The 15,040-nt window shown below is 35.1% G+C and overlaps 1 protein-coding gene and 1 long non-coding RNA gene across 9 annotated transcripts; both read left to right on the forward strand.

Annotated features, from left to right (window-relative positions):
* The first annotated feature begins 4,321 nt into the window (after positions 1-4,321).
* LOC104779559 (uncharacterized) lies at positions 4,322-6,043 on the forward strand. Of its 8 annotated transcripts, none has more exons than XR_015596394.1 (7): positions 4,331-4,533; positions 4,645-4,801; positions 5,079-5,121; positions 5,173-5,232; positions 5,316-5,380; positions 5,452-5,562; positions 5,658-6,043. It is a non-coding gene; the product is annotated as an uncharacterized LOC104779559 (long non-coding RNA). The 8 variants fall into 8 exon arrangements; XR_015596395.1 differs by having other exon boundaries at positions 4,645-4,796; XR_015596397.1 differs by lacking the exon at positions 5,079-5,121 and having other exon boundaries at positions 4,322-4,533; positions 5,185-5,245.
* A 5,694-nt stretch (positions 6,044-11,737) lies between these two features.
* LOC109132631 (defensin-like protein 8) lies at positions 11,738-12,292 on the forward strand. The gene is made up of 2 exons (XM_019244399.2): positions 11,738-11,867; positions 12,022-12,292. Exons 1-2 carry the CDS (start codon positions 11,798-11,800, stop codon positions 12,189-12,191), a joined length of 240 nt encoding a protein of 79 aa, XP_019099944.1. The 5' UTR covers positions 11,738-11,797; the 3' UTR covers positions 12,192-12,292.
* The last annotated feature ends 2,748 nt before the right edge of the window (positions 12,293-15,040 follow it).

Here is a 15,040-nt window from a genome sequence, read left to right on the forward strand (position 1 = left end):
ATGCACCTCTTCAAGCCACATGTCACGATCCATGGCCAAGAAGAGAAGGACACCGGATTGCACCACAACATGTATGGGCTGGGAGTCCATATGAAGAAGTTAAGAAGCTTGATTACATCAACCGACCGCTACTTGATACTTGGGGAGAGTATGAGACTCTGTTTTACAACGCCTGGCTGAAGGTTGAGATCAAGCCAACTCGGTTTGTTGATCCTGCTACTATGCAGAGGCTTGGGATTCATGATGAGGTGCTGAGACTTTTGGAGAAGATTGGATTAGGGACCATGTGCACTCACTACTATGACTGTTTTCCGGAGCTGGTCCGGCAATTCATGGCTTCAATCCGCCTTCTTTTCCAGAACGAGCAGGTCCCGAAAGCTAGTGAAGGAAGTCTGTCCTTCTTCATTAGAGGAGTTCGGTATGAGATTTCTTTACCCGATCTTTGTGATATTTACGGTTTTAGCAGATAGCCAGAGGGAGTTTTACTTCCAGGAGAGTTTGTAGATGTCTCGCATCTCTGGTCCTACTTTGGTATTGGCGATTATTATTCCCGACGTTCCACTATGACTGATGTGAGGCATCCAGTGAACAGGTACATTTTTAGGGCCATAGCCAACACTATTTTGTGTAAGATGGAGCTTGGGAAGATGAGAGTGACTGAGTTGGAAATAATAGCATATGGGATTTATGATTTGATTGTTGAGGATGATAGCTGGGTTGACCCTGAGAGGGTTAACTATGGTGCAGTGTTTGCTTCCCATTTGATCTCTCTGAAGGTTAAGGTTTTTGGGCGTGGGTAGAAAGAGTATGTGGGGAGTGTGCTTACTCCTATTTTTCAGCGACTGCATATTGCTACTGACTCTGTCTCCATTTGTACGGAGAGGTGCGTTATTGATGAGGAGCATTTGAGGAACTCCACTTGGATGAAGAGGGAGATGCTATGGCGTTTTTGTGATTCTACTGGTACTCATCTGATCAGATTGCCATGACCAGAACTCACCACTATTGGAGAGGATGCAGAGCAGTTGCGTTTTCTTCCTGGTCCCGCTGATTTTGTTATACCATCACCTTCCCGTCGCCAGAGCACTACCACACCTGCTGACGGTTTTGCTGATGATCACCCTGCTGGGGGTTTTGAGTTCGGTTCCTCCTCTGGCACTACAGCGTTAGATTTTCCTGAGCCACCACAACCTTCTACTACTATAAGTCAAGGAGCCTACCAGGAGTACCAGATATCCACCATGCGTGCCATCTGGAACGCGATTTCTCGATTGTCTCGGTGTGGCTGCGTCTGTCCCACTAGGCGCAAATCACGTTCTCCTCCCCTTGGTGGAAGGAGCGGTAGCGATGCTGATCTTGAGGATCGATCCTAATTTTGTTTACGGTTTCTTTTATCCTTTTTCTCTTTCACTTTGAGTCATTTTTATTTTTTCTTGAGTCAGTTTGTCATTTGTTTCAGATTTAACTTGTATTGCATTATGAACCATTATCTATCATGTTGCATTTAATGTTGTGTTTGAGTGATTCTTAACAGAGCTGACATCCATGAGAGAAATTCAACTAACAAGATTCAACGTCGAATTTTTGAATGATTTAGCTTTGCATCGATCGATGCAGTCTTTGAATCGGTCGACACAACGATTAACAGTTGGTAACACGATTTGGTTCATTCGTTCACTACTTTTTCAATTTGATTTTTCTTTTTTTTTTAGTCAATCTCAGGCTTGATGACACTAGGGACAATGTTGTTTAAGTCTGGGGGAGGCTACTTACTAACTAACTACTTTTTCTTTCTTGTTTCTGTCAAAACCATATTTTTGAGTCAAATTTTTCATATTTTTATTTTTGGAATTAGGATATCTAACTAATGGTTTCTGTGCTTTGGCTAACACTCTTATGAATCTTGATTATGCTTGATCTCAGAACTAAAGTTTAGAAAAAGACTATGAGCTGTATCAACAATCCTGAAAGCCCTTATCCAAAGGATATCTGGTTAAACTAACGTTGTCTCAACTTTATCAGGATTTTAACCGGACTTAATCTCTTACTTTGGATTTTGAAATCAGTGGACTAGACTTTTTCTTCGGGCCATACAGGACAGTGCAATTTTTCAAAGTATGTCTCCCCTCTCTGTTCCCTTCGGTACTTTAAAAAAAAAATCAGGAAATAAAAGAAGAAAGGAGAGTAAAAGATGAGATGATTTTTTTCAGTTTAGAGGGGTAGGTAATTTACCTGTGACCCCATTATTCTACTCTTGAGTCAAATGATCACACAAAGCTTGGAAGCGAGGGGTAGGTAAATTACCGATGACCCCGATATTCGCTTACACCTTTGATTAAAAAAAAAAGAGAGAAAATGTTTGAAAGTAAAAAAAAATCAATCCCTTGGAAGTGAGAAAAGGGAGAGGAAATGAGATGTATGAAGAATGTCTTGGCCTGAAGAGAGTCCATATGCCACTGATCGATACACCAAGGTAAGAATTCACTTGTACTTGCTTTAATTTATGTAATGAGATGACAATGGTGAGACTAGAGATTCCTAAGGATTGTGGGATTTGAGTAAGGAATGTTGATACTTTTCAATTGACAAAGTATATGAAGTAAGTTCTGAAGATCAAGGCGATGAAGAGTGCGAAAAACAGTTACCTGCAGTTGAGTGAATTCCATGTTTTCAAACCTCTTTTACAGGTCTAAGTTTTTGTTTTGCTTGAGGGCAATCAAAGGCTAAGTCAGGGGGAGTTGATATATTATGGTTTTTGTGGTTTTTAACCATGGTATAAGTGTGCTTTTGGAGTCTTTTGATTTGTTTTCTAGGTTGTTTTTGAGTCTTTATAGGTTTAAGTACCCATTGGCACGGATGGAACGCAAAGGAGCTAAAAAAGATGATTTGGAGCATAATCAAAGCATTAAGGCTGATCAACAAAGGTGAGAGACGAGTTCAAGAGTATGCATCGACCAATGCTACCTCTGCATCGTTCGATGCAACTGCCACAAGCCAATCAGAAGTTTTCTCCACAAGCTTTAGAAGATTTACAAAATTTGCCCAAGTTTCCCTTATTTGCAATTAAGGCCCAAGACGTGTTTTAGAGTATATTTACGATTTTTATGGTCATTGTTAAAACCAAAGTTATTTTTCTGTAACCTATTGGAAAGAAGAGATATTGAGAGCTTTGGGAGAGATAGATCTGATTTCATCTGTAGAGAGAAGATTCTTGAACTCCCTTCTTACTTCTTAATTTCAATTGCTTATTATTCAGAAAATATGTTTTGTTCTTCATTAAATATGTCTGAGTAGTTTGCTTGTTAGGTTTAGAGTTTTTCATAGGGTTTTTATGGTTTATTAGATCTATTATTTTTAGGATTCATTATCTTTTGTGATCTTCATCTAAGGTTGTTCTTCATATTAATTTCTGATTGATCACCTAGAATTAATATCTTAGGAAAATAATTTGATATGAGAGTATAATTGATTTTCCTGATAAAACCTTTTGATGAGCAAAATTATTTTCTGCAAAGAGATTTAATGTAATAATTTTGTGAACAATCTAAACTTGTTTTTAAAGCTGATTTTTAACCTTGAATTTTACAAAGAGATTTGAACTTTCTGTTTTTAAATTTAGATAATATTTGCAGTGAGAACTGATTTATTTTACAAAAGAGTTCGAGACAATTGCATTTTTTGTACCTTTATTTGCATTTGAATGAAATCGTAGACCCCATATTGGATATTTGAGAAACATAACCACTCAGGATAATGAAATTACAGTTGACTCCCTTACGACCAAACAAAAAACAGAAGTCAAAATGATAGATGTAACCCGGAGGCAGTCTGCTATAGATTTCTTTAAGGTGGATTACAAATTGACGTCAACTAGAAGACATAAAAATATGTCTACTCTTTAATTATAGTTTAAATTTTAATTAAAAAATTATAGAAAATAATTTGATAAACCTAACAACCAAATAATAACCACATAAACTTCCTGCATTGGAATAAAACAAATTTACATATAAACGAATCAAATTAAGGAAGGAAAGGCTGATTAGGTTAAAATTATTTGATTTAGGGTTTGTTTAAGTAGACTTCTCTGTAGACTATTGGTGGCTGACTTTATTATGCCATCAACTATTAATTCATTGGCATTCGGTCAGAACCGAGAGAACCGAACCGATTAAACCGAGATGTTCGGTTTTCAGCAGCAGAGGATCAACAAACCGATCGGTGGAATTAATTTAATAATTCGGTTACCAGTTCGGTTCGGTTCAGCGGAGCATAACCGATCGATTTTAATTAACGAGTTATATATGCCTAATTTTCATTCACTCTAACCCTAATCACTTTCATTTCTTCCTCTTCCACCTTCAGCCTCTCTCTCTCTCACGATAAGTGATTCTAAAACGAAAAAATCTCTGTCTCTCATCATAATCACCTTTCTTCTTCATCTTTGTCATCTACGTCATCTACAGCTCTTCTCTCTGTCAAACATGGTGTAGAGATCGACCTTTTAAAACCCTAATCTCGAGTTTTAGACGGGTAATATCTTCTTCTTTTCTTTGTCTTATCCTATGTCTCTCTTTTTTGAGATCTTGCCTTACAATAAGCTATTGGTAATCCGATCCCTAACTGAAATTTTTAATCTTGTAGGATTTCGGTTATGCTGAGAGGTAAAGCCGAGGAAGGCGACATAGAAGAAGAAACTAAGAGGTGGATTCATCGGCAAAGTCGGAGAACCAAAGAATCTTATCGACAGATGCGTCGGAGCACCCGCAACGATGAAGCTCTTCTTGGTGGTACGGGTAAGGTTAGGGTCTCTCATTCTCTTTTCATTAGGGTTCTTCCTCATCCTCGTTTCTCAAGGTTTAAATTTCTCAAAATTGTCAGAATTGATTATACTACAATACCATCGAGAGGCTTTTGACTGGTCTTGCGTTTTGGATCTGAGTTTGGGATTTCGTATTAAGTCCCTGCTCTTTATTGAGTTCTGATTTCGTTGCAAATTGGCTTATACCCTGTTTGTAGCTACTTTGTTGTGAGTGATTTGTTTGCTAATAGATTATTTTGAACTTGACTTCTCTTAGCTTCCGACTAAAAATGGATTCTTTCTGGCAGAAGGAGATTAAGGTAGTGTTAAGATTGATGAAATTCTCAGATTTGTTATTTTTGAAAATTTAGTTACTTTTGCAGGGTTTAGAGACATCACCTCGACAAATAAAGAAACGTCTTCACAAACAAGTAAGGTTTTTAGGTGCAAACTACACCGTCAATCTATAATTAAGAAAACAAACCTCTTGAAAATTCTAACCTGTTTTATTCAGGAACTTCTTTAAGACCAAGATAACAAGGAGCCAATTGAATGAAGAACCGCCATTAGACTGACAAGGTAAAGTTTTATTTTCGTTCAAAAGATATATGGTTCTGTTTCCAATTGATTTCTTGTAAAGTTGTTTGCAGGTCGTCAGCACTTACAAGAGGAATTTGAGAACGTCTTCAACAGAGAATATCATCAAGGTAGTAGGACAACTAGCACCAACTACAAGTGAACGTGGATCAAGCAGCAGTATGGTCAGTGGCCTCCAAATCCAACTGAACGTTTCATTGTCTATTATTGGTTTTGCTCACAATGAACTTGGTTGGTTTTTGTTTCATCCACGAATCAGGTGTTAGTTTCACTACCACACTTTGATTGTTTTAAAAATTGTTTTTGCATCGTGTTCCCCTTCTGCCTCATCCACACACCGTTCTACCTCTCTCTTGCCGGGATTGGAAGCAAGTTACGGAGTCTGCCGCCGTTTCATTTAATGAGCCACGATGACAACACAACTTAAAGGAGACCAAGCTGTGGGGCGTAAGATTCGAAGAGAGTGTCACTGAGAAGGTGGAGATTGAAGCTCATTTGTTGTTCAGTTTGCTATATCATTTTATGTAAATTTAGATTAATAATGCTTCTTTCACTTTGGAGATGAACTCATTCTGATTTTTGCTTTGTCTTTGCTCATGTTATGTGAATTGTGTTAGTTTGTGTGATGATGTTTCTTGAGCTGAAGTTTCATGGTTGTTGTTGAGAGACTACAAATATACAATACCTGCAGGACCTTGAAAATTTCACTGAAATGTTGTTGTGGCCAAAATGAAGAAAACTTGAGTTGCTTTTCGTACATATCATCGAGTCTTGTATCTGGTTTAGATTGTATTATACATGTGGGAGGTGTTACAATGTTAAAAATAGACAATTTGCAGGTGGTGGGAGCAAACAAACCGAAGAACGCCATTGTACATAAACTCTTGTAACATAAGTCTGCGAATGAGCAAAGAACATGTGTGTGGTCTGTGTTTAAAAGAGACACATATTAGCACGGGACGTGATCATGTTATTTAAGAGTCTGTAATAAAAAGGACAAAGTTTCATTTCCTTGATTCTTTCACACAACTACAAGAAAATCTTAAAAATTATTCACCAATTTGCAATAAATTGGTTTTCAAAATTTAACGACTTTATGTTGATGTCAACATTTTAGATATAAACTAGCCTCTATGAAGATACTTCCCTTGAAGTCTATTTTGTGTGATCTATTTTTGCAATTACAATTTAATAAAGCAGACACCGTATGAAGTCTACTAGGATAGTTGACTTCTTTTGTTGTCTTCCTTTGTTAATTTTTTGGTCAGTTTTGCAATTAAAAACATATAACAGAGTAGACTTCTTAGAAAGTTTCAACAAGTTAACTTCGATTATAGTCTACTCTTGTTATTTTTGCAATTGACCAACCCATTGACTTTACAGTAGACTTCTGTCTAACAAGTAGACTTCATCTATCCGTCAACAAGAAAATGTAAACTTCGTCGTGGTTAGTTTTGCAATTGACCAAGTTTGAATTTCGCCAAGTAGACTACGTACGAAGTCTCCAGGAATGATGACTTCGTTTGCAGTCTGTCGTGGTCATTTTTGGGGTTGACCAACATTTTAATTTTTTAATTAGTAGACTTCTTTTGCAGTCAACTAATTGTTTTAATATAATAATATTACGGTCAATGCTTAAATATTTTGGTCAACTCCAAAAATAGTCACTATAGAAGTCTACTCGTTTATTATCGTAAGAAGACTTCGTTCGGCAGTCATAACTAAAAATTCAAGAATTTGGTCAATTGCAAAAATACACCTTAGTAGACTGCAAATGAAGTATCTGACGGAAAGATTATAATGCAGTCGAAACCATATTTTTTTTGTTTTCAAATGAAATTAAGGAGATTGAAATTTCAGTCTACGAGCTCGAAATTCGATAAATTTTTCATTGCAAAATTGACCACATAATAGACTTTACATGATATTATGACAGTTAGACTAACAAATGAAGTCTAATTTCGCAAAAAAATCAAGGAAAATCACGAAATCTACCGGAAAATAACCTTATCTGTGGTTGTTTTGCAATGTCAAGCACCAAGGACATCGTCTTTAGCCACCACCGAAGAAACCCAACACGGATCATGACATATAACAAGATAAATGCACTTGCAAATTTTCTTGGATTAAAATGGAGAGGAGATGGAAGAAAATGAAGTTCTCATAGCATTGGGTGTTATTTAAGCTTACAAATTCAGGTTGTTGAAGCTTTAAGAGCTTCAAATTTGGTTGTTCATGGTTGTTGGAAAATTGATGGCGGTGGCACAACCGTAAATAAAAGAAAAAGATGAAGATATGGATGTAATAAACATTTTCGCAAGAAATTCAAATAAATCAGAAATAATTGTATTTTTGTGAATACAATGAATGGCCAAGGATTTAATAGGGAGAAAGTGGCAAATGTTGGAGAGAGAAAAAGAGGGGTATAACATTGCAATTGACTCAAGTTAGGGGTCCAATTTTGCAAGTGTCCCAAAGAGTTTAGAGTTCTAGATTTGTTTTTAATTGCTTGAATCCTATTAATTTATTTATTTAATAATCTGTAATTTCCTGAGAAATTCCCTTTGCCTAGCTCTTTGATACTTTGAATTTACAACACCTTTTAATTTCTGTTTCTGCATTACTTTTATATTAATATTTTGATTTAGCATAATTAAAATATTAATAAGTCTATGATCTAGAGTCTCTGTGGATTCGACCCCTAGAGTATTACAACTGCAAGGTTTTTAGTACCATTAGGGTATTACAATTTGAGCATATTAGGGGTGTTTATGTCTCTCTATTTTACACTTTCTTAGGCATATTTTTAGTCATGTTTTGCAATGTTCACTTGTTTTGTGTGATGATGTATAGGTGTGGAGAATGTGTTATTGGGTGTTCTGTTTAATGGCTAGTTTATTATGTTTTTTTCATGTGATTGTTATCTCGATATGCTTGTGTGTATAGCTCGTAGATGGGAGGATCGTCTCACTAGGTATTTCTGGTAATACTCACGCATCTCATTGTGTTTGTGGTGCAGGTAATATGTAGCGTGGAATCATGGTGATGAGGAGGAGGATGATCTAGTGTCTCGGTTGTGTTTTCTGGTTATGATTTATTTTGGTGGTTGGAACCTTGGCTAGAAACTTGTTAAGTTGGTGACTTTTGTTGGTTATGGTTGATAATTTATTTCTAATAAACTAGAACTGGTTTATTATGTCTTCCATTGAGTATGTTGGTTTGTTATTGGTTTATTGTTTGGGTGTCATTAAATATTCTAGGGTATTTAATTATTATTAAAAAATGGGTCGGGTTGTTTCAGTCTGGTAGCATAGCCCTTATGGTTCTAGGGCGGGTTAATGGATGGTTTAGAGCGGTTTAGGAAATTTAATTGGTTGAACTATTTTTTCTGGTGCTTGGTGCATGATGTTGTGAGACTGTTGGTTGTGTGTTGAAAACTCATTATGACTACTGAGTCAATTCGTGTGTGGTATGGAGTCCTAGTATCATCCTCTTCGAGCTTTCAGTGAGATTCCACGGTAAGTTCTTTATTGCGTTGTGTGGTTGCTTGGAGTTCTTAGTTTATGTTCGGTGAAGTGCAGGTGACTATTGGAAAGTTGTTATAAAGTGGTGAATCACGTCGGTATCAGAAAATACCGTTAGCAGTAATTTATGGAAGTGGATGTTTTGGAGTGTTGCTTTGAAATGGCCAAGGCGGTGGTGATTTTCCGAGAGAGAATATGATGGTTTGTATGACATTGCGATATTGTACGTGGATAACAGGAGGTGATCTTAGTTGAGCAAATGCTTATAGACGTTATGATTGTTTGTTGTAAAGGTGGGGAGTCCTGAACAACTCATGAGGAGATGGGGTTCTCCTGAGGGGACGAGAGGTTCCATAGATATCGATAGCTTGAGGGGTTGCGGTCTCGAGAGTGGCAGAGGAGATGGGAGTTCTCCTTGTACTAAGATCTCGAGGGTGATGACCCGAGGATAAGATGGTATGGCTTGAAGACGGGGGTATAAGAGTGAGATCGATATGACTCGAAGACAGGGGTCTGAGAGTGAAATTGTTATGGCTCAAAGGTTGCGACCTAAGAGTAGATGAGTTGGGGAAAAAAGTGTCAAGGAATTTGGGATAATCATAGTAATCAGATGCGGGTTTGGAGATTGATGGGGGTTCAATCTTTGATTTCCCCTTTGGTCTTGACCGGGAGGGTCAGGATTGTGATGGTTAGGGGCCAAAGGTGGGCTGACAAGTGGGTTCAATTTGTGGTGCGTTCCATTGTGACAGTGGTGGAGGCGTTTGGCCATAGGCTGTGGTGGTTTTAGATTCGAGGACGAATCTATTGGTAGAAGGAGAGAATTGTAATCCCCATGTCCCGAAAAATATGAAATATTGAAGTTATATCAGGAAATAGAGTGAAGTCGGTGTAATTTCTGATTGGTTTACTAAGCTAGTCGAGTTGTTAATTAAACAAAAAGATGGTTTTCACCAGAGTGATTTGGAAGTTAACAGTTGGGTTTAGTTTTAAGGTTTTGTCTTTGAGAATGAAGGTTTCTGTTATTTCTGCCAGTTTTGCTTTAAACTCACTTTGGTTGTGTGGCTTGTTGTAGGGTGCTTCTGGGCTGTTTCAGACATGAATAGAGTCCCTCATGGTTGTGTTTTGATGTTTGAATGACCTTGTTAAGGTGAGTGCGTGACCATGACCTTATCTGAGCGATTAGGTTGTATGACTTGTTTTGTGTGATGATGTGTAGTTGTTGTGAATGTGTTATGGATGTTCTGTTTAATGTCTGGTTTTTTTTTTTATTTTTTATTATTGGTTGTACTCTTGATTTGTGTGTGTGTGTATAACTCGTAGATGGAAGGATCGCCTCAGTGGGTAATTTGAGTAATACTCACATATCTCATTATGTTTGTGGTGCAGGTAATGTGTAGCGTCGAATCATGGCGATGAGGAGGAGAATAATTTAGGGTCTCGGTTGTTGTATTGTGGTTATGTTATTATTGTTGGAACCTGGTTAGAAACATGCGAGGTTGATGGTTATGTTTGTTAGGTTTATATGTTTCCGTTGTGCATATTGATGGTTGGTTTATGTTCATTGGAGTTGGAGATGTTGGTTTATTGTTTAGGTTGTAATTAAATATTATAGGGTATTTAGTTATTATTAAAAAAACGGGTCGGATTGTTTTAGATTGGTAGTAGAGCCCTTACGGTTCTAGAACGGGTTAATGAATGGTTTAAAGCGGTTTAGAGAATTTAATTGGTTGAATTACTTGTCCTGGTGCTTGTAACGCTTTGACTGTCACTTTGCTTAGCGGCCCCCATGTCCACTCCCAGCCCATGGGTCCACCTCGCTTAGTTGGCTCCACGTCTTCTCACTAGGCCCGTGAGTCCATCCATATCTGACGGTTGGTTTGCTACGTCGGGGAGGTTTTAAAGACTTGTATTTCGTCTCTACAAATCACCACATGATTTTTTTTTTTTTCAAATCACCACATGATATCTCCCAGTGTTTTGTCCTCTCTCGCAAAATTGGATTAGACTTCACCAACCTGACGTAAATTAGTGCCGCAAAAGAGATTACAACCCAATAAATCAAACAAAAATGTGTCCATCTCCAATATATCCCGAGTCTCTAGGAACCATACTCTGAACATGAGTTGGATGTCTCCCTTAAATATTGTGCTCCACATTGGTCAAAATTTTTTGTCGGACTAGTTGGCTGCAAAAAGACTGATAAGTAAATGAGGACTTTAATGAAGATCAAAATGATACAGTTGGGATGTACATTATGGAAGATTTTTACCATTATGTGGCCTCCAGTCAGGGATTGAAAGCAAGCCCTAGCTCATAATTTATAATCTAAATTTTTATATGTATATCATATTTGATGTTAATTTTGTATTTAAAAGAAAAGAAAGAAAAAAATAAAAAAGCGAAATAAATCTAGTTAAATAAATATTCAAAGGAAACACTATTTCAAAGCAAAAGATAATAGAAGAATCTACTTTAATAGAATAATATATAACAATAATTTCATGTGAATTATGTTTATTAAAATACTGAAAAACATTTTGAGAATATATGGCATATGTGATAAGAAGACAAAATAAATATTGGAGTGCTTTCTATCTTACATCTATCTTTAGCTTAAGATATAATAACATACTTCAATCAAATGAAATATAATGATGTATCAAAGGTTCTTTTTAGAAAAAGAGGTATATATATATCATAGGTTAATTTTAAGAGTTGGTTATCAACAAATTTAAAATATTATGGAAGATAATGAGTCCTTGTTGCCTATATATATATATATATAGTACCACCAACAACACTTATTCTGCCTACACAGCACTAAATTATTTCTAACAATCTCACTAGAATATTCATACTCTCTCTCTCTCCAAAAATGAAACTCTCTAACCGTGTTCTTTCAGCCCTTCTCTTGATCTCTTTTATCCTTATTGCTGCCACTACAGGTTCAATACTCATGTCATGTTATAGTATCTAAATTATCATTCATACATATATGTGAATTTAGTTGTTATATCATTATGAGTATACATTTTTATTATAGACATTAATTACTAAGTACTAACACACATATGCTTAAATGTGTTTCTATATTTATAGAGATGGGTTTGGCGGATAAAATATGCAAGACACGGAGCGACCGTTTTTCAGGTGTGTGCTTTAGCAGTAACAATTGTGCCATCATATGCCAACTATTCGAGCAATTTGAAGGCGGTCAATGCGAATTTGAAGGAGCCTTCCGTCGTTGTTTATGCACCAAAGCCTGTTAAAGACCATCATAATATTATCAAGAACGAGTTGTATTTCGGACTTCTCTCTTTAATAATTGCTATGTGGTTGTTGGAGAATATATATATATATATATATATATATATATATACATATCTTGAATTAAAGACACTCTTTGTTAAATTTGTGTTTTTTATCTTCTACTTTCGGATTTATTTGTTCTTGAAATTAATTAAAAATAATATAAAATTATTATAAATTAATTAAAATATTCATTTAAACATCAAAATAAACTTTTGTTTTAATTTTAGTCAATGTTATATTCAAAATAAAAGCTTATATATATTCTTTCTTAGACTAACTCGTCGTTTTTAAATTATTATAATGTAAAAACTGAGGATCGATTTACCTTCCATGATAAACATATAGAAAATTTGGTGATACCACATTTTACAATATCTTATGCAATTCGTCAAAAACTAATTCAATGGCACATCATATTCCAATAGTCATGTTCATGTAATGGTTCCGCATAATATATATTTCATTTTTTGGTCATCCACATATTACATAGCTAAACGAAATAGATAAGTGTAACACATCTACATTAATCAAAATTAGAAACATAATTAGGCTAACCACTACCATGCCAAGTGAACTGGCTAAGACTTCACCAAGCTGACGTAAATTTGTGCCTCAAAAGAGATTCCAACCCGAGAAATTAACAAAAATTTGTCTATCTCCACTATATCCAAGTGTCTTGTAACCATATTTTGAACAGAAGTTGGATGTCTCTCTTAAATATTGTGCTCCACATTGGTCGAATTTTTTTTGCCGGACTAGTGGGCTGTAAAATGACAGATAAGTAAATGAGAACCTTAATGGAGATCGAAATGATACAGTTGGGATGTACATTATGGAAGATTTGTACCATTATGTGGCCTCCAGTCAAGGATTGAAAGCAAGCCCTACCTCAGAATTTACAATCTAAATTTATATGTATATCATATTTGATGTTAATTTTGTATTTAAAAGAAAAGAAAGAATAAAAAACAAAAAAAGAGTAAAAATCTGGTTAAATAAATATTTAAAAGAAACACTATTTCAAAGCACAAAAAATAGAAAAATCTACTTTAATTAGAATAATATCATAAGATAATATATAATAATATTTTCATGTGAATTATGTTTATTAAAAAACTGAAATACATTTTGGGAATATAAGGCATATTTGATAAGAAGACAAAATAAATATTGGAATGCTTTCTATCTTACATCTTTAGCTTAAGATAATTTGCTTTAAAAAAAATATGTTTCTTAGATATAATGACATACTTCAATCAAATGAAATATAATGATGTATCAAAAGTTCTACATATCAAAAAGAGGTATATATATCATAGATTAATTTTAAAGAGTTGGTTATCAACAAATTTAAAATATTATGGAAGATAATGAGTCCTTGTTGCCTATATATAGTGCCACCAACAACACTTATTCTGCCTACACAACACTAAATTATTTCTAACAATCTCACTAGAATATTCATACTCTCTGTCTCTCTCTCTCTCCACAAATAAAGCTCTCTAACCATGTTCTTTCAGCCCTTCTCTTAATCTCTTTTATCCTTATTGATGCCACTACAAGTTCAATACTCATGTCATGTTATAGTATCTATCATACATACATATATGTGAATTTAGTTGTTATATCATAACGAGTATACATTTATATTATAGACATTAATTAATAAGTACTAACACACATATGCTCAAATGCGTTTTTATATATATAGAGATGTGTTTGACGGATAAAATATGTAAGACACGGAACAACCGTTTCTTAGGTGTGTGCCTCAGCAGTAACAATTGTGCCATCATCTGCCAACTAATCGAGCAATTTGAAGGCGGTCAATGCGAATTCGACGGAGCCTTCCGTCGTTGTTTATGCACCAAAGCCTGTTAAAGACCATCATAATATTATCAAAAACAGTTGTATTTTGGACTTCTCTCCTTAATAAATGATATGTGGTTGTTGGAGAATATATATATATATATATATATATATATATATATATATATATATATATATATATTATATCTTGAATTACAAACACTCTTTGTTAAATTTGTGTTTTTTATCTTCTACTTTCGGATTTCTTTGTTCTTAAAACTAATTAAAGTTAATATAAAATTACTATAAATTAATTAAAATAGTCATTTAAACATTAAAATAAACTTTTGTTTTAATTTTAGTCAATGTTATATTCAAAATAAAAGCTTATATAGAAGCTTTCTTAGACTAACTCGTCGTGTTTAAATTATTACAAAGTAAAAACTGAGGATTGATTTACCTTCCATGATAAACATTTAGAAAATTTGGTGATACCACATTTTACAACATCTTATGCTATTCGTCAAAAACTAATTCATTGACACGTCATATTTCAATAGTCATGTAATGGTTCCGCATAATATATATTTCATTTTTTGGTCATCCACATATTACATAACTAAAAGCAATAGATAAGTGTAACACATCTGCATTAATCAAAATTAGAAATACAATTAGGCTAACCACTTCCGTGTCAAGTGAACTGGCTAAGACTTCACCAAGCTGATGTAAATTTGTGCCTCAAAAGAGATTCCAACCCGAGAAATCAAGCAAAATTTTGTCTATCTCCACTATATCCAAGTCTCTTGGAACCATATTTAGAACAGAAGTTGGATGTCTCTCTTAAATATTGAGCTCTACATTGGTCGAATATTTTTGCCAGACCTTAATGGAGATTGAAATGATATAGTTGGGATCGATGTTTTAAAAATCGGCCTCCGCAGCCGATTCATCGCCAAAAAAGCGTTCGGTGGCATCCAACCACTGCGATTTCAGT

The sequence above is a fragment of the Camelina sativa genome, chromosome 4 (genome assembly GCF_030686135.1).
Source record: "Camelina sativa cultivar CO46 ecotype springtype chromosome 4, ASM3068613v1".
In the NCBI taxonomy this organism is placed as follows: Eukaryota; Viridiplantae; Streptophyta; class Magnoliopsida; order Brassicales; family Brassicaceae; genus Camelina; species Camelina sativa.